The 26,034-nt window shown below is 49.9% G+C and overlaps 1 protein-coding gene across 1 annotated transcript in view; it reads left to right on the top strand.

Annotated features, from left to right (window-relative positions):
* The first annotated feature begins 12,875 nt into the window (after positions 1-12,875).
* The window catches only part of CLNS1A (chloride nucleotide-sensitive channel 1A), a 30,287-nt gene continuing 17,128 nt past the window's right edge, over positions 12,876-26,034 (top strand). Inside the window, exons 1-3 of the mRNA XM_088473798.1 lie at positions 12,876-13,111; positions 15,817-15,953; positions 24,026-24,157. Coding sequence (XP_088329924.1) covers positions 12,987-13,111; positions 15,817-15,953; positions 24,026-24,157 — 394 coding nt within the window. The 5' untranslated portion in view covers positions 12,876-12,986. The remainder of the gene's footprint in view (positions 13,112-15,816; positions 15,954-24,025; positions 24,158-26,034) is intronic.

The raw sequence follows: 26,034 nt of genomic DNA, 5'->3' as shown, positions 1-26,034 counted from the left end.
TGGAACCCTATTGACTTCGTAGAAATAGAGATAACAAGGGTAAGTTCTTACCATATCTCATATTTTCTACTTCAGGGTCCATAGGGTATCCACAAGATACCTTGGGGATGTCCCAAAGCAGTATCCTTTAAGGGTGGGGACGCTCCTGTGCAGAAAGGAGAATCCGCCGCCCGAAGGAAGCATCCTGAGAGGCGAAGGTGTCAAACCTGTAATACCTCACGAAGGTATGGACAGAAGACCACGTAGCAGCCTTGCAGATCTGAACTGCCGAGGCACCACGTCGAGCTGCCCACGAAGGACCCACAGACCTAGTGGAATGAGCCTTCAGAGAAGGAGGGACCGGTAGGCCTTCATGAAGATAAGCTTCAGAAATAGCCATACGGATCCAGGCTGCCAAAGTTTGCTTTGAAGCAGGCCAACCCTTTTTACGGAAGCCATAGAGGACAAACAAAGCGTCCGACTTCCTAAACGAAGAAGTGCGGTCAACATAAGTCCTTAAGGCCCGCACAACATCCAAAGAGGCCTCACCCACGGAAAGGCCCGGTGAGTTAAAGGCCGGAACAACTATTTCCTCGTTAACATGAAACTGGGAAACAACTTTGGGAAGAAACTCGGGCCGAGTGCGGAGCACTGCCCTGTTCCCGTGAAAAACCAAGAAAGGGGGTCTACAAGAAAGAGCCCCTAACTCAGAAACACGTCTGGCCGAAGCAATGGCCAGAAGGAAAACAGTCTTAGCTGTTAGCCATTTAATATCCACTGAGCCCAGTGGTTCAAACGGCGGTCCTTGGAGAGCCCTCAGGACCACAGCCAAATCCCAAGGCGCCACAGGTGGAACAAAGGGCGGCTGAATACGGAGAACACCTTGCATAAAGGTGCGCACATCCGGGATTGTAGCAATCCTACGGTGAAACCAGACAGATAGGGCCGAAACCTGTACCTTCAAAGAAGCAAGGCGAAGCCCATGATCTAGTCCCGCTTGAATCCGAGACAGACGAAACTCCCGCGGTGCATAACCTCTCGGTCGACACCACTGGAAGAACGTATGCCACACGCGATGGTATATCCTCGCGGAAGACGGTTTCCGAGCTCGTAACATGGTACGCACCACAGAGCTGGAAAACCCCCGGGACCTCAGCATGGCCGTCTCAACAGCCACGCCGTCAAAGACAGCCGAGTCAGGTCCGGGTGAAGGCAAGGACCCTGAGACAGAAGGTCCGGTCGTAGCGGCAACCGCAGAAGACTGTCCACGGACAGACCCTGAAGGTCTGAGAACCAGTGCCGTCTGGGCCACGCGGGAGCTATCAACAGGAGCGTCCCTCCTTCCTGTTTGAATTTCCGGATTACCCGTGGAAGAAGGGAGACCGGAGGGAACAGGTATGCGAACCGGAACGTCCACCGGACGGACAGAGCATCCAGCATCCACCAGAGACGCCCCTTCGTCTCTTGTGCGAGACCCGTACACCGGCAACTTGTTGTTGTGCCGGGACGCCATGAGGTCGATTTCTGGAAGACCCCACCTGTCCACCAGTAGTTGAAAAACGTCCGGGTGCAGGGACCATTCCCCCGGATGAACGTCCTGGCGACTTAGAAAGTCCGCCTCCCAATTTAGCACTCCCGGGATGAAGACCGCTGATATGGCCGGAAGATTGCGCTCCGCCCAAACCAGGATCCGAGAGACCTCTATGAGAGCCGCACGACTGCAAGTTCCTCCTTGCCTGTTTATGTAGGCCACGGTGGTAGCGTTGTCCGACTGGACCTGCACCGGGTGACCCTGGAGAAACCGCTGTGCCTGCTGGAGAGCATTGAAGACCGCACGGAGTTCCAAGATATTTATTGGAAGCTCCGCTTCTGCCGGCGTCCACCTGCCCTGGAACAAGTGTGGACCCGAAACTGCTCCCCAGCCCCGAAGACTGGCGTCCGTTGTCAACAGGACCCAATTTGGAACCCAGAACGGACGTCCCTTGTTGAGGTGGGTCATCTTTAACCACCACGCAAGGGACAGGCGAACCTCCGGGGTGAGCACAATCGTCTGGGACTTCAGAGACTGAGGCAGCCCGTTCCATTTGGACAGGAGCAGGTGCTGCAGACGTCTGGAGTGAAACTGAGCGTTTTCCACCATGTCGAACACCGACACCATGGAGCCCAGTAACCTCATCGCCGAGTGTAAGGACACCCGGCGGCTGTGCAGACAACTGCGCACCCTTGACTGTAAAGCAGAGATCTTGTCCTCCGTCACGAAGATCCTTTGCTGTCCCGAGTCCAATAAGGCTCCAAGATGCAGAATCCTCCGAGACGGGATTAGAGTGGACTTCTGCCAGTTGATTAGCCAGCCGTGCCGTTGCAGCAGCGCAATGGTCAGGTCCAAGTGGTGTAACAGGAGCTCTGGAGATCCTGCCACCAATAACAGGTCGTCCAAGTACGGCAACATGCGGACTCCCTGCAGCCGCAGAGAAGCCGCCATGACCGCCATCACCTTAGTGAAAACACGTGGTGCTGTCGCCAGGCCAAAAGGTAACGCCCGAAACTGGAAGTGGTCGCTGCGGATTGCAAACCGGAGGAACTGTTGATGGCGCAAAAGAACAGGGACATGCAGGTAAGCGTCCTGTATGTCCAATGACACCATGTAGTCCCCAGGTTCCAGAGTGATGGACCGTAGGGTCTCCATCCGAAACTTCGGGACCCGCAAAGACTTGTTGAGTGCTTTGAGGTTGAGAATCGGACGATATGACCCATTGGGTTTCTGTACCAAAAATAGATTTGAATAGAAACCCTGGCCCCTCTGATGGTAGACCCGTGGTGAAGAATCGAGCCGGGGGTCTGTGCCGGAAGGAGAGGGCGTATCCGTGGGAAACCACCTCCAGAACCCAAGTGTCTGTCGTAGTGGTCGACCAACACTGGGCGAACTGTAGCAGGCGGCCTCCCACCCTGGGATCCCCCAAAAGGAGGCCCGGACCGTCAGGCCGCAGGCTTGTCATCTGGCTTGGGGGCCGGACGTCTGGTACTCCATGCCTGCTTCCGGGGCTTGACTGATTTCTTAGGGCCAGCCTGTCGAGGAAACGACTGTGGTTTGGGCCTGCCCTGGGCCCTAGATGACCGAAAGGACGATGGTCCAGAACCAGAAGGAGCAGCGGCCGACGGGAGACAAGCAGATTTGGCTGCCGCCAGCGTGGCCACAATCTTATCCAGATCCGGACCGAAGAGAACTTCTCCGGTAAACGGCAACGCTTCCAGACCTTTCTTGGAATCTGCGTCCGCCTTCCAGGATCGCAGCCACAAGGTGCGACGAGAAGCTACCGCTGCTGAAGAAATTCTAGACACCAGAGTACTAATGTCTAGAGCCGCCTCGTTGATGTAGGTGGCCGAATCACGGAGATTGCCAATCAACTCCGCCTGTTCGGCCGGACAGTCGGATTCAAAAGAAGCCTCTAATGAATCCGCCCAGCGCTCCATCGCTCTGGCAACCCAGCAAATGGCCATAGCCGGCCGTGCTGCCCCCCCTGCAAGGGAATAAGCGGACTTCAGGCAGATTTCTACCTTGCGGTCCGTAGCATCCTTAAGGGAGGACATGGATGGCATCGGCAATGTGGCACTAGGGACAAGACGGGTCACGTGAGAATCCACCTGTGGAGGGGATTCCCACTTAGCAAAATAATTATCCACGAACGGATAAGCCACCGCCAGGCGTCTCTGCGGCTGGTATCTTTTGCCAGGTTGTTTCCACGCCTCCTCTAAATGGTCCACCAACTGACCCGAAAGAGGAAAGACTGTGGCATCGCCCTTCACATCTTTGAAAAAGGCATACTTAGATTTAGCCGCTGGGGGAACTTCGTCCTCAATCACCAAGGCTGTGCGGACCGCCCGAATAAGTCCAGGAATATATACTTTGGACTTAGCATCAGCGTCCTTAGTATGGAGAGGTTCCTGATCGTAAGGATCCAGAATCTCCCCATCATCAGACGTCCCTTCGTCATCCTCATAAGGAGCGGACAGAGACGCCACCGGCCTTTTATGAGGCCGCATCACAGACTCCCCTTGCAACACATCCGACAAGTGCTGTACAGAACTCGTCAGGGAGTTAACCCACGCTGGCTCCTGAGAACCCGGGAGCGGGGAAATAGGGAGACTGTGGGGTACCACCAATTGTCGTGGGAACCCCTGCATGGGTGACGACACCACAGACTGCTGGGACAAACCCATCGGAGTAAACGCGGGCTGCGGAGCTAACTGGCCCACTAAAGCTGTTAACGCCTGAGCGAAACAAGCCCAGGGCGGCTCCTGTACCGGTGCTGTAACCATAATAGGCCGCGCCATGGACAAACACTGCCGGCAAAGGCCCTCCGCTAACGGTACTTTGCACGTGGTACACTGTAGCCGGAGGGGAAAATCACTTTCAGACATGATGGCACCACATATGTGACCTCTCTCAGCAATTAAGTATTAAATAGGCGAGAGACCACCCTGCAGCACCGCACTGCAAGGGCTTTAGCAGAAAGAACAGGGACAGTAATAAAGCTGACAGTTTTGAGAAGATAAAGTTACAGGCAGCAGCGCTAGCACAGTCACATACAATGCAGAGAAATAACAATTACTGCACTAACAGCGCTGATCACTCAACTACACAGACACAGGGCCTGGTAGGACACAGCGCTGCATACACAGACCTGAGCCACAGCGGAGGAGAGGTATGCGGGGGGACCCAGACCACGATGCTTCCTTCCAGGCTTCCAGCAGCGTTCACCATGCGTTGCAGAGAAGATGGCCGCCGAGGAGCAGAGAGAAGCTGGCCTGGGGGAGGAGCGCTGACACAGGACCAGTCAGCACAGTGCAGAGAGGGCTGTGTGCAGCGGGGGAGGCGCCGGCTGTGAGACAGGGAAGGCGCGCTCCCCTGGCATGCATTTAACCCCTGGGACGCCGCAGCGCTACCGCTCTGCTGCGGTCCGCTGTCCCAGGGGGTAGTGGAAGCGCAGGTTGGTCGCCTGGCTCCACGCTGCCCCCTGCCTGGGGACTTAGGACCATGTGATCAGCGGGGACCCACCGCGGGACCCCGCTGCTTACCTCTGTCCCCCTTGAATCCGGCCATGGTCCGGAGCATCTGGGGTCACCGCTAGCTGTGACCCCAGACGCCCACCAGCATCCCCGGATCAGTACCGGCGTTCTGGTACCGGCGGGGTGTAGGGAAGACAGCATGGACGTCAGGACTGACTGTCCATGCTGTTCATCCAGATGTGCAGCCACAGCTGCATGAAGAAAAAGCTTCAGGGGCTCTTCTAGCCCCCACTCCAACAGGTGCACCCGACTCCGGCCGGGCACCAAACTAAACTGAGGTGCCTTGGCCCGGGGGCGGGGTATAGGAGGGGGACCTAGTGCATCCTGGGAGGCTGAAAGCTTAACTCTTTGGTGCCCTGCGACTGACGTCACACCTATACCCCAAGGTATCCTGTGGATACCCTATGGACCCTGAAGTAGAAATGTATGTTTTGTACCGTTTATGTTTGTGTGTCTAGTTCTTGAATTTTTAAGGGTTACTTATTAAAAGTTAATTTTTAATTAGATCATGTCTTACACTTAAGCAGTGCCCCCTAAAAAGAGTCTCCTTTTGTCTTTTGGTGTATTTTGAGTATTTCCTTGACTCTGGGAAGCACCACCAACAAACATAGATATAATCCACCGTGTGGTAATGAGCATTCGAAGTTGGTATTGATCAAATTTTTAAACAGGTAGATATTATATCTGTTTAATCGGGTTTTCTTGTGGATCCGATATCATTATACTGGTCCTGTGCGATTCTCACTTCTTTGTTTTCATATAGACTTTAGACTTAGACTCCGCCTTCTTAGGAGGGGCTCCTGGTCTGAAACGTCAAAAATCTCATTGTCATCAGACGACAAATCTCCCTCATCATACAGAGCCGTCTGAAACACTAAAGGCCGCTTAGGAGGCCGCAATGATAAATCCCCTTGTAAAACGTCCGACAGGTGTTGCATCGTATTGGACAATGAACTCACCCACGCAGGCTCCTGCGAGACCTGGGGGGGTGAAAGCGGGAGACACTGGGGTACCATCAACTGCCTGGGGAACCCCTGCATGGGTGACGACACTACCGACTGCTGTGATAACCCCATCTGGGGGAACGCAGGAGGCATAGCCAGCTGGCCCACAAGGGTTGTAAGTGCCTTAGCAAAACAAGCCCAGGGCGGTTCCTGCACAGGCGCAGTGACAGAAATCGGGCGTGATATAAAATAACACGCCCTACATAACCCCTCAGTGTTTCCATTACTCTCCACTAATGGTACATTACATGTGGTACACTTTAGCTGGAGGAAAATCACGTTCACTCTCAGACATGATGAGTGTAATGGAGTGTATGTGACTCCCCTCACAGATAAATGCTTTTACAGTGAGGCAATGACCATCCTGCAACACCGCACTGCAAGGGCTTTAGCAGAGGAAGAACAGGGATAGTAAAATGGCTGACAGTCAGAAGTGAAAGTACAGGCAGCAGCGCTAGCAGTAAGTCACATACAATGCAGAAATAACTCCCTGCACTACCAGCACGGTGATCAACTACACAGATCAGAGCCTGGTAGGAAACAGTGCTGCATACTCTGACCTTAATCGAAGAGGTATGCAGGGGGACCAGGACCGCGATGCCACCAGTATTCAGCATCCAGCAGCGTTTGCCAGTTCCTAGAAAATGGCCGCCGAGGAGCAGAGAGGAGGCGGGCCCGGGGAGGAGCTCTGACACAGCCCGCCAGACCGCTATGGAGAGGCTATGTGCAGCAGGGGAGGCGTCGGCTGTTAGACAGGGAAGGCAGGCTCCCCTGGCATGCTATTAACCCCTGGGTAGCCGCGCTGTACCGCACATGCTGCGGTCCGCTGTCCCTGGTGGTCTAGTGGAAGCGCAGGTTAATACCTGGCTCCACGTGCAGCCAGTCCCCAGGGAACCTCCTGCCTGGGGACTTAGGACTGTGTATCGGCGGGTACCCTCCGCGGGACCCCGACGCTTACCTGCCCCTTTGAATCAGCCACAGTCCGGGTAATCCGGGGTCACCGCTAGCTGTGACCCCAGACACCCACCAGCATCAGTACCGGCGTTCTGGTCCGGCAGGGTGGAGGAGCGACAGCATAGACGTCAGTACTGACTGTCTATGCTGTGCAGCTCATCTTGTGCAGCCACAGCTGCCTTGAAGAACTTCAGAGGCCAGTACAGCCCCCCTCTGAAAATGGTGATCTGACTCCGAGCCGGGCACCTACGAAACTGTTTGCCATGGCTCGGGGGCGGGGTATAGGAGAGGGACCCCAGTGCATCCTGGGAGGCTGAAAACTTTAACTCTGTAGTGCCCAATCTCTCCGCCATCGCCTATACCCCAAGGTATCCTGTGGACCCTGAAGTACAAAAAAAACACAGATGCACTAGACGGATCACTGAGATCTGTCTGTGCCCAGTAGGGATGGCCATCAATGTTTCCAAACTATCTATGGTTGCTGGCTGATGTCAACTACTTTTACCATCGATTGCAAGAGAACCAATGGTTCTCTGCCATCAATGGATGAGCGGGAGCCGTTGATTTTTTTTAGTGGCAGGACGGAACTTAGCCCTGCCCCTGGCGGACGCTATGCCCTGCCCCCATTTTTCATTGGCCCTCAGCAGATGTGACCATCGATTGTCACCCCCACCAATGGCCATCTCTAGAGCTGGTTGCGCTAAATAGAGTTTGTTGGTTGTCCTCTTTAGTTAGCACAACCAGTACTGGGTCTCAAAAGCCCGGGGCTGGTTGTGCTTTTTTTTTTGGGGGGGGGGGGCACACCGGTTTTTTTTTTGTCCTTTTACACAGGTTTTAACTTTTTTTTTAACACAGAAGCACAGATGGAACTCACTGATCCGTCCGTGCCTCTGTGTCTTTATTTTTTTTACACACAGATGCATGTATCATCCTGATCCGTGCATGCGTTTGTCTGCTATCGCACACAATCTAATGATTATGCAGATCATTAGATCATGTACTATAGATCTGGTGTACATCATGCAGCTTTTGCTGCACATCATGCACTGGAGCTGCCGGCGAGAGTTCACGGGAGATCGTTAACGAGATTGGATCGTTAACTACACCGTAGCGTGTGTACCCACCTTAAGGCAGACTTCCTCCATTTCAAATTCATACTCTCATCCTACACTGCTGCCCTGTCTCCCTCCAAACAATCATATTTCAAGAACCTCATCTCCTTCCAGTCCTCAAAACCCCCGGCATCTCTTTGCCACTCTCAACTACCTTCCTCGCTCTCTGCCCTTGACTTTGCAAACCACTTTACATCTAAAAGTGACTCCATACGTCAGGACATCATATCCCACCAGACCCTCAGCACTTCCCAAACCATCCTTCCCCACCCATCTTACCAACTCTGACATCCTTCTACCCTGTATCTGGAGAGGAAGTCATGGCTCTCATCCGGTCCTCCCTCCGTCCACCTCCCCCCTTGACCCTATCCCTTCCTGTCTCCTCCACTACCTCTCTCCTTCTGTCTGTTCCCATCTTGCCCACCTCCTCAATCTCTCCCTCTCATCTGGCACTGTCCCTTCTGCATTCAAGCATGCACTTGTCTCCCCCATTCTTAAAAAACCTACCCTTGATCCTAACACACTCTCCAACTATGGACTCATCTCTCTCCCCTTTTGCTTCCAAACTCCATGAGCGTATTATTTACAACCGCCTTACTGCCTTTCTTTCCTCCCACTCTCTCCTTTACTCATTTCAATCTGGCTATTATTCTCTCCACTCCACTGAAACTGGCCTCATAAAAGTCAGCAATGACCTCCTTGCTGCCAAATCCAAGGGCCACTCCTCTCTGCTCTTTCTATTTGAACTCTCTGCTGCTTTTGACACTGGACCACCCTTTCCTGCTGCAAATCCTTCACTCCCTTGGTCCGTGACACTGCCCTCTCCTGGCTGTCCACCTACCTCTCTGACCGATCCTTTTCTGTCTCCTCTCATGGCTCATCTCCCCCCCTACTTCCACTAACAGTAGGCATTCCCCAAGGTTCTGTTCTTGGGCCTCTCCTATTCTCCCTCTATGCGTCCTCTTTAGGGGAACTCATCAGCACTTTTGACCTCCAATATCATATCTATGCTTATTATAATAATCAAATCTACCTCTCCCCCCTCTCTCCTCACTCGGATCTCCGAATGTCTCTTTGCTATCTCTTCCTGGATGGCCCAGCGATTTCTTAAACTTAACATGTCTAAGACTAAGCTGATCATCTTCCCACTCTCCCACATAACCTCACTTCCCCCAATTTCATTATCAATTAACCGCACAACTATCTCCTCAAGCCCCAAAGTGCAATGTCTTTGGAGTTATCCTGGACTCCTCCCTCTCCCTCAAACCACACGTTCAGCACCTATCGCAGTCCTGCTGTTTCCATCTCAAAAATATTTTCAGGATTAGACCCTTTCTCACTTTGGATGCTACTAAAACCCTTATTCACTCACTGGTTATCTCCAGATTGGACTACTGAAACCTCCTCCTATATGGCTTCCGAGAATCCCACCTCTCTCTACTCCAATCTGTCCTCAATGCTGCTGCTCGGCTCATCTTCCTCTCCTTCAAGCCCTATACTGGCTCCCATTCCCCTTCAGAACCCAATTCAAGGTTCTTACACTCCCCTACAAAGCCCTCACCCAATCCTCTACCATTTACATCTCTGACCTCATCTCCCTTCACACTCCCGCCCGTCCACTTCTCACAACAAATGCATGCCGCCTGTCCTGCCAACTGAATACTTCCTCTCACTCCCACCTCCACGATTTTGCCCGTGCTGCTCCCTACCTTTGGAACTCTCTCCTTCTCCCTATCAGGCTCTACACCTCTCTACAAATCTTCAAACGGGCTCTCAAGACCCACTACTTCATCAAGGCCCATCTGCTCTCATCCTAACCTACTACATGCTTTCCTCCCTGTCTACCCCATCTGCGTCACGCCTGTTTTTCCGCCCCTCCCCTTTAGAATGTAAACTCTCACTAGCAGGGCCCTCTTCCCTCGTGCTTCTCTTTGTATTTTCTTCTACTCCTTACTCCCACTTGATTGCTGACTCCCTGCTGCTTATTCTGAGTGTTATAATCGCTAATGCAGTAATGTGTACAAACCATGTCCTTGTCCAGCATTGAATTGTACTGTAAGTCACTAGTTTCTTGTTCATGGATTTATGTACTTTATAAGGCGCTGTCGACACTTGTGGCGCCATATAAATAAAGTATAGTAATAATAATCTGGGTCCATCAATGATCACCGATCCGTCAGGGAATCAATGAAATTCTTCATGTTAAAAATCCCCGATCTCATTGATGACAATACTCGGCGCCTGGGGATCGGAGAATTGGCTCAATATATTGCAAATGTATAGGGGCCTTAACTTCTATCCCACCAATTAGTGACTTCTTCATTGGGTTGAAAAAACAGGGGGGTTTTTGGTACCGCACAGAACCATATATTATTACGGCATTAATTTACAACCAACAATATTTCATTTTGTATTTAGAGATTGTGACATAACATGTTGGTGGTGGTGCTCCCAAAGCCCAAAATATAACATGTACAAAAAACAAAGAGCCAAGAAAGGCTAGTTGTTGGGGCACTCTTAAATCAAGTGCCCCAACAACTAGCCCTTCTTGGCTCTTTGTACTTCTTCATTGGGTTGTCAGTTTTAAGTCATAGGAAAACAAGTGGCATCACTATTGTATAGGCTACAGGTGCACTATAGCATGATAATGGCAACCGTGACAGGTCAAAGCTTAAGCTCATTACAAAGTGAACAATGAAAGCTGCTCATTTCCTTTTGGGGGGGGGGGGGGGGTAGTCAAATTAGAATATATCCTTGTAGGTTCTGACAAGGAAAAATAAGTTCAAAACCATATAATTTCAAAGAGGAAACACTTGCAGCTTCAAGACTAGAGATGGTCACTAGTAAGGAGGTACTGAATGGTTACTGTGTCGCCGCCATTGTTACATGCCAAATGATAGCATGTAACCATCGTTTCTAAACCATTCAATAGTTTGACCCATTGAAGGTACAGTCAGACGCCTGCGCAGAAGAGAGAGTGGCTTAAGTTCAGAACATGGGGTACACTAATCTTTTACCATAGATACTGTATATTTTAAACCATTTAAAAGAGCGCTGCTGCTGAGTCAATGCTTTTCCCTGTGGTGTATTACATGACCACACATCGGAAAGAAGCAATCCTGGAATCAAATGCAAAAACAGTTGTCTACTTTTTTTTTTTAAAAAGCCCCCTCTGGCACTTACGGAAGGGGAAACCATGTCTGCAGTGCAGGGAGTTTGTGCGGCACTACAATGGCATAATTTTGGCTCCACTAAGGATGGTCATCGACCATCGATGGTTAACCACTGGTTTTGCTAGCAATCCAAGGATTCCCCGCCATTGATGGTACAGAGCTCCAGATGTTATCTTTTTCTATGTACTTGATGCCAGCACAGAGCCTAAATCTGCCCCACAATGTGACCCTCGAAGCCCTGTCTCCACCTCTGATTGGCCTGCTGCCCCACAGCAGGAACGACCATCAGTGGGTGAAACCATCGACAGTTCCCAGGGCCGCCATCTGGGGGGGACTGCCGGGGCCAGACACTCGCGGGGCCCGCCGGCAACTCCTACCGCCTGCCCACTACTTCCCCCCTGCCAAACTTACGGTCACTGACAGGCTCGGCCGGGGGTCCGCTCCTACCAGCGCGCAGTGGCTGCCTGCGCCCACTACTATATCCCCTCCCTATCCCTCCAACCGCCCGCCTGCTGCCCTGTTTATGGCCAGCTGTGGTAGGCAGGCAGAGAGGATGCTCCCGACCTGCTCTGTGCTGTTAGCCTATAACACAATCGAGCAGCCGGGAACATCCTCTTTGCCAGCCTGCCACAGCCAGCCATAAACAAGGCAGCAGCGGCAGGCCGTTGGATAGGGAGGGGATATAGTAGTTGGTGCGGGCGGCCGCTGCACGATGGTAGGAGCGGACCCCCGGCCAAGCCTGTCAGCGACTGTAAATTTGGCAGGAGGGAAGTAGTGGGCAGGCTCCTTGCTATGAAGGGCCGGGGGGGGGGGGCAGACGACTTGCTGTGAGATTACTGGGGGGGTTGCTGTGAGGTGTGCTTTGTATAAATGGGGGGTGGCATGCCTATTTGGTCCGTCCTGGGCCCCATAATTTCTGATGGCAGTCCTGACGGTTCCTCTGTTGACGGTTTCATACCTTTGAGGTTAACCACCAATGGTGCCATCGACGGTTGACCTAATGGCCATCTCTAGGCTCCACCAGCTCCTGTTCAAAGCCGCTAATTACTGCAATTTGCAGACAGTGGGCACGATGGCACAATTCAATACAAATTGCATCATCAGACTCCCAGGCCGCCTGGCAGGTGGGAGACTGACCAATCCTTTCAGGGGACCAGCAGAGAGCCCTTTGAGTCAAGGGTCTTGACATTTAAGAGAGTTGGTAAGCAATGCATCGGTTACCTATGGCAACCCCTATTTTCTGTATCTACGTATATTTCCGTCTCCGTAGGGAACTCAAATAGGTCCAGGGTCCAGCTTTACTCCTGACCCTGTGCCCTGACCTCATCTCTCGCCAGGTTACACGGATGTATCTCTTTGACAGACATTATCTAGTTACATTATATATCACATGATGTCTGTGATTTTATGGGTTTCAGCTGTGGTGGAACTACAGGTCCCAGCAAGCCACCTCACCTTCCCTCAGTCCTCCCTCTAGCTGTGAGAGCGGCTAGGCCTGCAGGAAAGGTGGTCGCCATGGTTCCCGCGGCTGGGCGGGAAAAGGCACCAGGCAGGCACTTGGACCGGCTTCCGCCCTCACTAGCGTCACTTCCGGAGGAGTGCGGGAGGGGGGATATCCGGCGGCTCGGGGTGTGGGTCACGTGGTGGCGGAGCACTGGCAGTTGCTGTCTCCTCCCCTTTCTCCACCCGTCGCTATCATGTCGGTCCGGCTGCTCTCCCCTATCTCCCCTCCCGGGCACGGGGTGCGGCGGCTGCAGCCCGGGACTGAGGCGGTGCTGAGCGGCCAGAAGCTGGGGACAGGAACCCTCTACATCAGCGACAGGTAATGGGGAGAGCGCAGCTAGTGTCAGGGTGTGAGCCTGGGCTGCCTAGTGACTAATACTGTATTGTACTGGGAGACCTGACCTATGGGGAGAGCGCAGCTAGTGTCAGGGGATGAGCCTGGGCTACCTAGTGACTACTACTGTATTGTACTGTGAGACCTGACCTATGGGGAGAGCGCAGCTAGTGTCAGGGGATGAGCCTGTATAGTGACTATTACTGTATTGTACTGGGAGACCTGACCTATGGGGAGAGCACAGCTAGTGTCAGGGGATGAGCCTGTATAGTGACTATTACTGTATTGTACTGCAAGACCTGATTTATGGAGAGAGCACAGGTAGTGTCAGGGGGTGAGCTTGGGCTGCCTAGTGACTATTACTATATTGTACTGGGAAACCTGACCTATGGGGAGGGCACAGCTAGTGTCAGGGGGTGAGCCTGGGCTACATAGTGACTATTACTATATTGTACTGGGAGACCTGACCTATGGGGAGAGCGCAGCTAGTGTCAGGGGGTGAGCCTGGGCTGCCTAGTGACTACTACTGTATTGTACTGGGATACCTGACCTATGGGGAGAGCACATCTAGTGTCGGGGTGAGCCTGGGCTGCCTAGTGACTATTACTGTATTGTACTGGGAGACCTGACCTATGGGGAGAGCACAGCTAGTGTCAGGGGATGAGCCTGTATAGTGACTATTACTGTATTGTACTGCAAGACCTGATTTATGGAGAGAGCACAGGTAGTGTCAGGGGGTGAGCTTGGGCTGCCTAGTGACTATTACTATATTGTACTGGGAAACCTGACCTATGGGGAGGGCACAGCTAGTGTCAGGGGGTGAGCCTGGGCTACATAGTGACTATTACTATATTGTACTGGGAGACCTGACCTATGGGGAGAGCACATCTAGTGTCAGGGGGTGAGCCTGGGCTGCCTAGTGACTATTACTATATTGTACTGGGAGACCTGACCTATGGGGAGGGTTGCTGCTATTTCCTAGTTGGAGAAAGGACCTCTGTGACGTATCCACCACGTGACAGCTGCAGGAGGCAGGACCGCTCCTTTGTTACCATCCACTAGGGCTTAGAGGGGGAATAAATATTTGTGGCGAGCCACCGTGCCCGAAGCGTGGCGAGCGGACACTTTTGGTCCCCCGTTAGCATCCCCGCCCCTCCCCCTTTCAGGCCGGGTCACGTGGGTGTGACGTCATACGTCCATCTGCGCTGTATAGTCTAGTCCTAACCCTATGGGGAGAGCGCAGCTAGTGTCAGGGGATGAGCCTGGGCTGCCTAGTGACTACAACTGTATTGTATTGGGAGACCTGACCTATGGAGAGAGCGCAGCTAGTGTCAGGGGATGAGCCTGGGCTGCCTAGTGACTACAAACAACTGTATTGTACTGGGAGACATGACCTATGGGGAGAGCACATCTAGTGTCAGGAGGAATGAGCCTGGCTTTAAAGTGTCCTTTACTGCATTCAACTGGGAGAGAGCATGTGGTATAAAGGGGGTGAGCCACTGACACTTCCTGCACCTGACTTACTATTATTATAACTACATTGTTATTGGAGACATATAGGGCTAGCACAGCTAGTGGCAAAGGTGTGAGCCTGGGCTGCCTAGTGACTGTCTTCCTCCACCTGTATTACTGTTCTTATTATTTCTACTACATTGTACTGGGAGACCTAACATATGGGGAGATCTCTGCTAGTGGCAGGTGTGTGAGCCTGGGCTGCCTACTGACCGGCTGATCCTGCACCTATTTATTATTATTGCTATACAGAACAGGAGGCAATGCTGCATTTGGAGAAAGTATAGTGTCATGGGTGTGAGCCTAGGTTGCGTACAGACTGTGTTCTTGCAGCTAACGGTTACCCTTATTATCACTGGTGTATAGTTGCTATCTTCCTGAACTGACTATTATGTGTTACTGCTCTGTTATGGTGGAATTGTAGTAGCAGACCTAGTTGAGAGCGCAGGAGCTGGCTGTCATGGGTATGAGCGCCAGGGAAGTGTATAGATCCCCTTCAATTCCTGTACCCTGACGTCATCAGCCAGTGTCCAACGTCATTCCCTACCATCCAAGTGGGCATAGAGGGGGAATATAACCATGTAGCGAGACACCGAGCCTGTGAGGGGACAACTTTATTTTTTTTGCTGGACAGTGTGGGCAGGAAACTGCACTTCCGCCCTCAGCCCACGTCGCTTCCAGGTACGGCTACTGAAGGGGAATATACCTTCCCGTGACCCCAGGCTGCCGTGAGGTCCTGCTACTGCCCAGACTGTGGTACTAATAACTATTACATTGTAGGAGGAGAATTGGATATAAATATATCAACTTTTAAAACTTAGAGCAGTTGTCCATAGCAGCCAATCATCTACCTATAACTTTATAGAATGTACTTGATAAATGTTAGCTAGAAGCTCACTTGTTGCTACTGGAAACCTCTCCACTTGCTGTCATCATTACTCTTTAGAAGGTTTGATACTTTTTGCCGTTTGTTAAGACCGCAATAAACAGGCCATTATGGATGTAAGCCTGGGCTGGGTGGGGATTGTGTAAAATTATTTTTGTTTTGTCCTTTATAGTCTATCATTCACTGTATATGGTGTTAGAATCACCGCCATGCTGATTCATTGCATTATGTATATGATACACGCTCCACATATATATTATTCACCTCCACACCTGCATTCCTTGTCTTGCAGCCAGCTGTCCTGGATTAATAGTTCTGGACTTGGCCTTTCCTTGGAATATCCCTCGATCAGTCTGCACGCCATTTCCAGGGACACTGCAGCCTATCCTGAGGAGCATCTCTATGTCATGGTGAACTCCAGGCTTGGAGGTATGACTGTGCGCTGTCCTAGTTAATAACACAGCCAATATAACGCATGTTAACGGTCCCCTAGGGGGCAGCAAACAAGAATCTGCGAGTTTGGGTCTACCCCAAGTGCAGCATATGCGCACATTTACTCGCGGGGAAGGCCGATTCGCTGAATCAATACCAATGGGTTGAGCATTAGCATTTGTGCTATTTTAACCTTGTTGTTATTTTATCTTATTTTCTTCTTCAGGGTCCACAGGAACTACCTTGGGGTATGTAGTTGGAGTAATCCATTGCACCAAACAGCTACAGCTTTGAAGCTCCCAGCATGCATAGGGCCTCCTCCCTATATACCCCGCCCCCAAGCCACAGGCATTCAGTTTTTTTTCTTTGGTGCTCGGCAAGTGTCCAGACGCACCTTTTATAACAGCGGGTCCCTGCTTAGGCAGTCCTAGGCTTTTTTATTTTGTTGATTTACCTTAGGTTTTTATTATATACTGGGTTGATGATACTAACCTCGCTTTTGGAGAAGCATCCAAGGGGACGCATGTACTACGACTCCTGCTAACTCCGCTGATGCCGAAACGCCAGCTCCTGAACAGGCTTTGGGGGTTTTCGTAGGGACTCAGCGAAGCTTAGTTAGCAATGACGTTGGGGCCCGGACTGCAATCGGATCCAAGGAGATGACGAGGTAAGGCGATTCCTTGCTTGCGGGGAATCGTGCGCTGCAGTCCTGGCTTCCGGTGTAGGAGACGCCTCGGAGGCTACTGTGGGTGAAGGGCTCATCAGAGTGCCTCACTAAGGCTGCCGGGACCTTATCATCTGACGCCGGGGATGGGTAGTAGATGCACTAGTAAGCGTCTATTTGCTATGAGGCCAGCATACCCGCTTGTCAAAATCGCAGGTATGGGGAGATGGGCTCTCCCCCAGCCGCTACTCCCCCAACCCAGACGCAACTTCCTGTGTAGGTTCCCGCATCTGGTTTGTTATTTATGGCCACCTCGTGTACTGAGACGCTTGTAGTTCACCTAGTGTGTGCTGCTGAAAGCTGTTGGTTCTCAGAGTTGTGGGTCAGTCTCCCTGTACGCCTCTCCCTTGGGTCAGGTATACAGTGCTCTATATCCTTCCAAGCCTCTGGGTGTTTGGTCAGCTGATTCAGAGCCCATTTGCATTGGCATATGTAATATATTTGCATTGTATGTGACTTTAACGCTAGCTGCTGTATTGATACCATCTCTTTATTTTCTGAACTGTCAGATATATCCATCACTGTTGCTCCTCATCCCTCTGTACAGGTGTGTTGGGTTTTTCCTAATCTTGCACATTTTACTTGTGAAGACGGTCACATTACATTTATACTTGTGATACACTTATGTGTAAAATCACAGGAAAGAAGGAGGTTGAGCCTCCTAAGCTGGTATCATGTAGATCCTGTTTGGCAGGCCTGTCAGAACAGGATTTTGTGCAAGATGGTTTATGTAGGGCCTGTTGTAAACGGCCTCTTCTACATTCTGGTGCACCTGCACAAGAACCACCTTGGGTGACCTTGTGGTCTCGGGTCTTGTCTTTTTAGTGCAGCAGCTTCACAGGCGCCTGCAACGGTGCTGCATCCCTCTATAGGGTACCCACAATGGTTACTGTACATCCATCTATGTATATGTCTCACATGAATCCTTTTTGGTTTGATACTTATGCTTGCTCTAGTCAGAGTATGCTACAGTCTATAGCCACTCAGCAGGTAATACAAGCGAATAGACCAGTGGTGGTAAAGCAAAAGAATAAGAGCGCATCCCTTCAGGCATTGCCTCAGTATCCTCACCTGGCATCATCATCAGACTCTGATACTCAGTTCCGGTTCTTACTCGATTGAGGGAGACCACCAATCCTCAGTAGATGTCCCCCCTCTGGTAAGAGCAGTTGGATCTGTCCCAAGAATAGAGGAAGCGGAGGTTCTGCCTAAATCAAAGAAGCCGGTTTTTAGGTGTCAGAACGTGGCAAAGGATTATTACCCTCAGTCTGAACAACTGACTGAGTTCATGCCTGAAGCATGGAATACTCCAGATAGGCGTTTCCATGCAACAAAGAATTTCATTTCTCGGTACCCATTTTTACCTGGTGAGTGTAGCAAATGGGGAAGTTCCTCCACCGGTAGACGCTCGTGACAAGATTAGTCCGGAGCTCTACATTACCTATCCCGGCTGCATCCTCTCTTAAGGAGGCTACAGATAAAAAAAACTGATTTAAAAAAAGTTTTCTCATCATCTGGAGCTATTACCAGGCCGGCTATGGCCGTAGCATGGGTGGCTAAGGCTATGGAGGAATGGACAACGTCTCTGGAAGATAGTATGCCAGATGCTACCAGAGAACAGCTGTCTTATATCTGCCAAATGCGAGAAGCAGCTGCATATGTTGGGGAAACAGTTATTGATGCAGATATTCTGGCTTCTAAAGTATCGGCAACCTCAGTGGCTGCTCGGAGGACCCTGTGGCTAAGGACCTGGAAGGTCGGTGCAGGGTCCAAGAGAGCCCTTGAGTCTTTACCTTTTGTCGGGAAAGTACTGTTTGGGCTGGAATTGGATAACCTAGTGACTGTGCTGGCAGCATCTAAAATCGCAGGGTTGCCCTCCAATGTTTACCCCTAAGTATAAGACTCCCTTTCGGTCCTTTCACCCGCAAGGAAGGGCAAAAGGACAGTCTTTTTCTAGACCGGATATTTCCCACAGGAAGACAGACCAGGAAATCTTGGTCAATCAAACGTCAAGCCTCCAAGCTGGATGTTAAGCCCGCTGCCTGATTGAGCGGGCCTCCCCCTGGGGATCTCAGGGTAGGAGGCAGACTTCTCCAGTTTTATTACCCCCTGGCATCAGACCACTATGGATGCTTGGGTTCGAGAAGTGGTCTCTCATAGATGCGCATTCACGTTCCTGAGGCATCCCCCTCAGAAGTTGTTTTGTTTATTTTTTTTGTACAACTCTGCCTCCAGACCCAGTCAAGGCCTTGGTCCTCCCTAGAGGCTATTTGTGCCCTCCTGAAGTCAGGGGTTATAATTCCCGTTCCTGTGACACAACAGGGAAGGAGTTATTATTCAAATTTGTTTCTGATATATGAAGAGCTAGTTTATTGGAGGCATTGGAGATGCAATCTATCGGAGCGTAGATTAACAGATTTGGCAGGGGTGGGAGTAGTCGCAAGGCTAATAAGTTGGGAGAGCAAAGTGCGACCCATGCACCAAAATGGGACAATTAGGGGGCAGGTCCACCAAGTGTGGAAAAATGTTCCTATTTGACCACAACAGCATAAATGAGAGGATTTATGATAAAACTGATGGAGATGTTCTGAAACCAAGTACCACCTGGTGTATAACTTATAGTAATCCTCTCGGATGGCCACACTAATAGAGCACTTTGAGACCGCTAAACGTATAGCATCCCAAACTTCCTCACCAAGGGGTAAGCCCAGATCTGATTCCCAGGCCTGTTCATGTGCCTCGAGTGGGGGAGACTTCAATGCCGGGATCGAGTGGTATATGAATGAGAAGGACCCCTTGTCACTAAATCTATTAATTCATCATCTTTCTAATGGGGTGGGATTGGGTGAGGAGGGAGCAGGGGAAGATGAAGTGACAAAATGGCGGATTTGTAGGTATTGGTAATGTAGTGTGTTGGGGATCCCATGTTTTTTCTCGAATATCCGCGAAGGACATGAGAGAATGCCCCGACAATATGGCGAAACCTTGTAATGCTGGCTGAAATCGAAGGACGAGCCATTACAGGAGATAGGCCCGGAGGGAATGCAGGATTATTCCAAATGGAAGTCAGAGGAGTAGGGTGTGACTAACGGTTTCGTTTTTTTTATTGAGCGAATCCCAGTTACTAAGTGTTAGCGCGACAGTAGGAAACAGGAAGGCGGATTAAATTTTGTTTCTGGTTTTGAAACCAAATGGGTCTCATCGCCCTATTCTAAATCTCTCAACAAATTCATCCATGTACCCAAATTCTGCTTGGAAACCCTACGATCAATTATGCTGGCAATGGAGCCTGGAAATTTCATGGTTTCCCTAGACATACAGGATGCATATCTGCATGTACCTATTGCTCGATCTCACCAAAACTTTGATTTTTGCGGTGGGTCAGCAACATTACCAGTTCCAGGCTCTGCCCTTCGGTCTGTCTACAGAACCTCGGGTATTTACCAAGATAATGGCAGTCATGGCGGCTCATCTCAGGCGACAAGCAGACGGATACTACCATACTTGGACAACCTCCTAATATTGGCACAATCTCCGGAAGTTTTACTGCACCATCTCCAAATGACCGTTGCCTGTCTGCAGGAACACGGCTGGATAAGCAATTTGGGAAAAAAAATCTTCTCTTTCTTCAACTCAGCAGATGGTACGTTTGGGGGGCGCTGCTGGATTCTCTGGGTCAAAGGATTCTTTTACCAGTAGACAAGATTGCTGCCCTACAAGTACGGGTACGCAAACTGCTCCGCAAGCAGAAGGTATTAGTTCACTTAGCAATGCAGGTACTGGGGTCCATGGTATTCACCTTCGACATGGTGGCTTATGCCCAGTTCCATTCCAGGACTCTGCAACGATGGATTCTGCTTCATTGGGATGGTCGGTACCATCTGATAGTCTTAAATGATCCGCATTTCGCCAGAAGTTCACCTCTCCCTGGCAAGGTGGCTACAGACGACTCATTTTAGACACGGGGTGCCCATCATGGATCCCAGATTGGGTGCTCCTCACCACAGATGCAAGTCTGCAAGGATGGGCCGTGGTGACAGGTCATGACACCTTACTGGGAAGATGGACAGCTCAGGAAGGTCACCTACCCATAAATATTTTGGAGCTTCGTGCAGTGCACAGGGTGCTCGTTCAGGCGCAGGACCTCCTTCACGGCAGGCCTGTCCAGATTCAGTCCGACAACTCAACCGCAGTGGCCTACCTCAATCATCAGGGAGTCACACGAAGTCCGGCAGCTATGAGGGAAGTGACAAACATTCTGGTTTGGGCAGAAGGTCATATTCCAGCAATCTCTGCCATATTCATCCCAGGAATCCTCAACTGGGAAGCGGATTTTTGAAGTCGTCAGGACATACACTCCGGAGAATGGGCTCTTAGTCCGGACGTCTTTCAGTGCCGGGTAGACAAGTGGGGACTACCACTTGTCTACCTTGTGGTTGCGTCACGTCGCAACCACAAGGTCCCCAGGTATGGGTCCAGAACAAGGGACCCCTCAGGCACCTTCGTGGATGTTTTGGCGCTGAGGTGGGACTTCAGGTTGGCATTCCTGTGTCCTCCGATCTCCCTCCTCCCAAGGGTTGTCAGAAAAGTCAAGCAAGAAGGCGGCGGGATGATATTAATGGCTCCTGCCTGGCCCAGGAGACATTGGTTCACCGATCTGACATATCTATCCTTAGACAATCCACTTCCTCTACGGCCAGATTTGCTAGTGCAGGGTACCTGCCTATATCCGGATCTACCTTGGCTGGCTTTGACAGCATGGCTCTTGAGTCTTCTGTCTTTTAAAGGCCAAAGGTTTTTCTACTTCTGTGATCCAGATGATGCTTAGGGCAAGGAAGCCTTGGCAAATATGACCCTAAAGTTTAGGGTCTCTCGAGTGCTTGCTTTTCTTCATGCTGGACTAGACTTAAATCGTTTGTCCCTCCGGAGGCATCGTGAGATTGATCCTTGGTTCTCAGGGCGCTGCAGGCCCCTCCTTTAACCCTTATACACAGTGGACATCAAATGGTTGACAGCGAATATGCTTTTTTTCCTGGTTATCTCAGCTCGCAGAGTTTCTGATTTGGCAGCACTTTCATGTCGCTCCTCCTTTTTTTTTTTTTTAACGTTTTTCACCAGAATAGAGCTGTCCTCCATACAAGGGCAGGCTACCTCCCAAAGGTGGTATCTCTTTTTTTCATATAAATGAGGGAATTGTAGTCCCAGCCTTTCAGTCTTCTGGCCTTTTTGTAGGTGATACGTCACTGGAGGTGGTTCGAGCTCTTTGTATCTACGTGGATCGTACCAGCTCTATCAGAAAATCGGATGTATTTTTCGTGTTATATGACTTTCATAAGCGAGGCTGGTCAGCTAACAAGCAGACTCTGGCTCGGTGGCTGCATATGACTATTTTTCATGTGTATACTACCGCTTCCGAACACGATGACAGCACATTCTACTCTGTCTGTGGTACCGTCGTGGGCATACCTTCAGAACAATTATGCAGTTAGGCGACTTGGTCTTCGGTCCACACTTTCATCAAATTCTATGCATTTGATACTGTTGCCTCCCAGGATGCTTCCTTTGGGTGGCGGATTCTCCTTTCTGCTCAGGAGCGTCCCCACCCTTAAGGAAACTGCTTTAGGACATTCCCAAGGTAGTTCATGTGGATCCTGAAGAAAATAAGAGTTATGGTATAACATACCTAAGTTAACTTTTTCTTCGATTGTCCACAGGGCACCCACCCTGACGCACAGTTGGGATCTGTTCTTTTCTTTAGTGACACTGATTCCCTCTGTTTTTGTTTCTTGTACTTTTCCACTTTCCGGTCTTGCCGTTAGGCTTGTTTACAATCTGAATGTCTGTGGCTGGGGGCAGGGTATATAGGGAGGGGGCTCTATGCATGCTGGGAGCTACAAAACTGTAGCTGTTTGGTACAATGGATTACTCCAACTACATACCCCAAGGTAGTTCCTGTGGACCCTATGGACCTCGAAGAAAGAGAGTTAACTAAGGTATGTTATACCATAACTCTTATTATTGTTGACCATATTATATTATGATCATTATGCACAGAGCCATGAGCAGAATTTAACATAGTCCCACCGGCCAGTTTAATGTCTATTTGGAAAATCTGCGCTTTGCAGTCTAAGGACTCAATGCAGTGCGATGCTGAATATCCCAGGAACGGAGCTCCTAGAGCTATTCAATTCGGCGTGCTGTTTGGTCCGACTAAAGGACTTCTTCTCGCACCTTCCTGAGGGTGCGAGGAGAAATCGGACTGAGGTGCAGGCCGCAAGCTGTTTTCCAGGTTAGTGCGGCGCTAACAGCCTCGCGGCCAGCACTTTGTCAGTGAATGCCGGTTCTTGCGACTAAACACCCAGGTTAAGTCGCGAGAACCGCCATTCTCAGTCTTAACTGGCAACTGCCGGACCAAACAGTGCGCTGAATTGAATCGAGCCCTACGTCCTTGTGTGTAAGAAATTCTGCAAGAAATTGTGGAACATTAATATAATTTTATCCTTTCCCTTTAAAAAAATGAAATTACTCTACACCTGATATTCAAACATTAAATCCATTATAGGCTCATAGTGTATATTTTTGGTTTAATGGTATTAAGGGACATCAATTGATTTACTGCCCACTTTGAAGTTGTTTACTATTCTGTAAAAGTTGGAAAACCGTTTATCTGTATGAAAATAAATCAAGGTATAGAAGTGGCTTTAAGTGTTCATAAAATCCTCTGTCACTTATGTGAGGTGTCTGTCTTATCACTTTTGCTTATAAGGCTGGAAGTGTCCATACTGGAATGTGTTAGAAGATCATGGGAGGGGGGCGATTTTATTTATTTTTCTTTTTAGAAGTGGTAATAGGCGCTCAATGGTGCCATTCAATTGTTTTTGGACGCCCATTAATTATCGCGCTTGTTGCGCCTAATTAGACAGGGTTTAGCCTCTTAAAACTGCTAAACCCATCTAGAGTCCTGGTTAATGCGCCCAAACACGGAATTATCGCGCATTTCTGCTCGCCACCTCAGGAGCTGGCAAGCAGAAGTGCCGACTACTATCGCACCCGAACACCGCAACAATTGAAGTGCTCCGTCGCAAACAATTGAATTCTCTCTAAGGCTGCTCTATCTAATGCTGTTTTTTTTTTTTGTTTTTTTTTTAAAGGACCCTTCCACTTTCAAACGCATAAATATTATCCCCAAACGTAGATCTTTCTCATACAACTTAATCCTCTCCACCATTATGGTAATGGGGGCTGCTGTGCTGCCTTTGCACCATCCGTTTGGTGAGGCCGATCTGTGGGGTAGCCATATACGATGCTGCTTGTTCAGGAAAACTATGCACTTATTTCTTTACAGCAAATGTTGTAGATAATGATGGAAAAGAAGCAAAGATGAAAGCCGAGGGGGAAGATGAGAGTAGCGATGATGATGATGACGACGAGGAGCCAATCACAGAAGTCCGTTTTGTTCCTGAAGATAAATCCGATTGTACGTGTAAATGGTACAGTAACCGGCTGGGATGTTTTCATTTGTGCCCTTTGCTCTAATACTGCATGAGAATCCATTTAATGTCCATTATATATTTGATATCAATGGGATGAAAAGATTGTGTAAGATGTTAGTCAGCAAGTATATTAAAGCAAACCGTTTATGTAAGATTTTAGCGAAGGACACATTTAAGAGGAATTGTATGCAGTAAACTTAAACAGCTGGACAATGGGAGTAGATAAAGAGCCAGCAGAGCTAGATCTAATGGGCCTGCGTTGGGTGGAGCTCGTAGATGTAGAAAGAAGCTGCTGACGGCGCATACGCCTTATCATATGCGCGTGGAGATTGCAAGTGCGGAATGGTTTCACTGTCCGGCGACAGAGCACGTTTTCATATGAGTGTAACTGAGATTTGTATTGTTACTTGTCCCACTGTAGTATTATACGGTCGTCTTGTTTTGCCCTCTGTACGGCGCTGCAGACCACTTGTCTGTGGTGCCATATAAATAAAGTTTAATAATAATTGAACGACAACCTAGCGGACGCACAGAACTGATCAGTCTTGTGGGCATTTGGGCCGACTTCAGCACTCAGTCATAGCGAGCAGACGGAGAAGGGACGAGTGGGTGTTTGTCCGCCTCTTGAGGATTGACCACAAGTTCTCAATGGGATTAAGGTCTGGAGTGTTTCCTGGCCATGGACCCAAAATTTTGATGTTTTGTTTCCCAGAGCCACTTAGTTATCACTTTTGTCTTATGGCAAGGTGCTCCATCATGCTGGAAAAGGCATTGTCCGTCACCAAACTGTTCTTGGATGGTTGGGAGAAGTTGCTTTTGGAGGATGTTTTGGTACCATTCTTAATAAATGGCTGTGTTCTCAGGCAAGTGATCCCACTCCCTTGGCTGAGAAGCAACCCCAACACATGAATGGTCTCGGGATGCTTTACTGTTGGCATGACACAGGACTGATGGTAGCGCTCACCTTCCTTCTTCGGACAAGTGTTTTTCCAGATGCCCCAAACAATCTGAAAGGGGATTCATTAGAGAGAATAACTCTACCCGAGTCCTCAGCAGTCCAATCCCTGTACCTTTTGCAAAACATCAGTCTGTCCCTGATGTTTTTTCCTGGGGAGAAGTGGCTTGTTTGCTGCTCTTCTTGACACCAGGCCGTCCTCCAAAAGTCTTCACCTCACTGTGTGTGAAGATGCAGTCACACCTGCCTGCTGCCATTCCTGAGCAAGCTCTGCACTGGTGATGCCCTGGTCCCGCAGCTGAATCCACTTTAGGAGACTGTCCTGGCGCTTGCTGGACGTTCTTGGGCGCCCTGAAGCTGCCTTCACAACTATTGAAGTTCTCGATGATCCGATAAATGGTTGATTTTGGTGCAATCTTACTAGCAGCAATATACTTGCCTGTGAAGCCCTTTTTGTGCACAGCAATAATGACTGCACATATTTCCTTGGAGGTAACCATGGTTAACTGAGGAAGAACAATGATTTCATGCTCCACCCTCCTTTTTAAAGCTTCCAGTCTGTTGTTCTAACTCAGCTGTACATGTAACTTCAAGTATACAAATTGGTAGACTGTTAGCATGGACGAGCATTTGTTGTTACCCGGGAAGCCGTTCTGTAACATCTAAGTAGCTCTCTTACATTCTTGCTTCTTGCTCTTACATTCTTGCTTTCTTATTCCATGTGACTGCCTACTTCTTCACTTCGGCAAGAACTAGATGGCAACGAAGTCTTCAGATACTTTAAATATATGAAGAACTCGGGACACTACAATCTTTAAGTTTAACCTCATTCAAGCACTTCATTTTTTGGGGAGGGGGAAGGGGGTCGGGAAACTTTGTTAATCACCCTTTTCTTTAACCTGGTTT

This window comes from Taudactylus pleione, unplaced genomic scaffold (assembly GCF_031769625.1).
Source record: "Taudactylus pleione unplaced genomic scaffold, aTauple2 ptg000140l, whole genome shotgun sequence".
In the NCBI taxonomy this organism is placed as follows: Eukaryota; Metazoa; Chordata; class Amphibia; order Anura; family Myobatrachidae; genus Taudactylus; species Taudactylus pleione.
The sequence above is the reverse complement of the archived record's forward strand: the minus strand, read 5'-3'. Positions and strand labels throughout refer to the sequence as shown.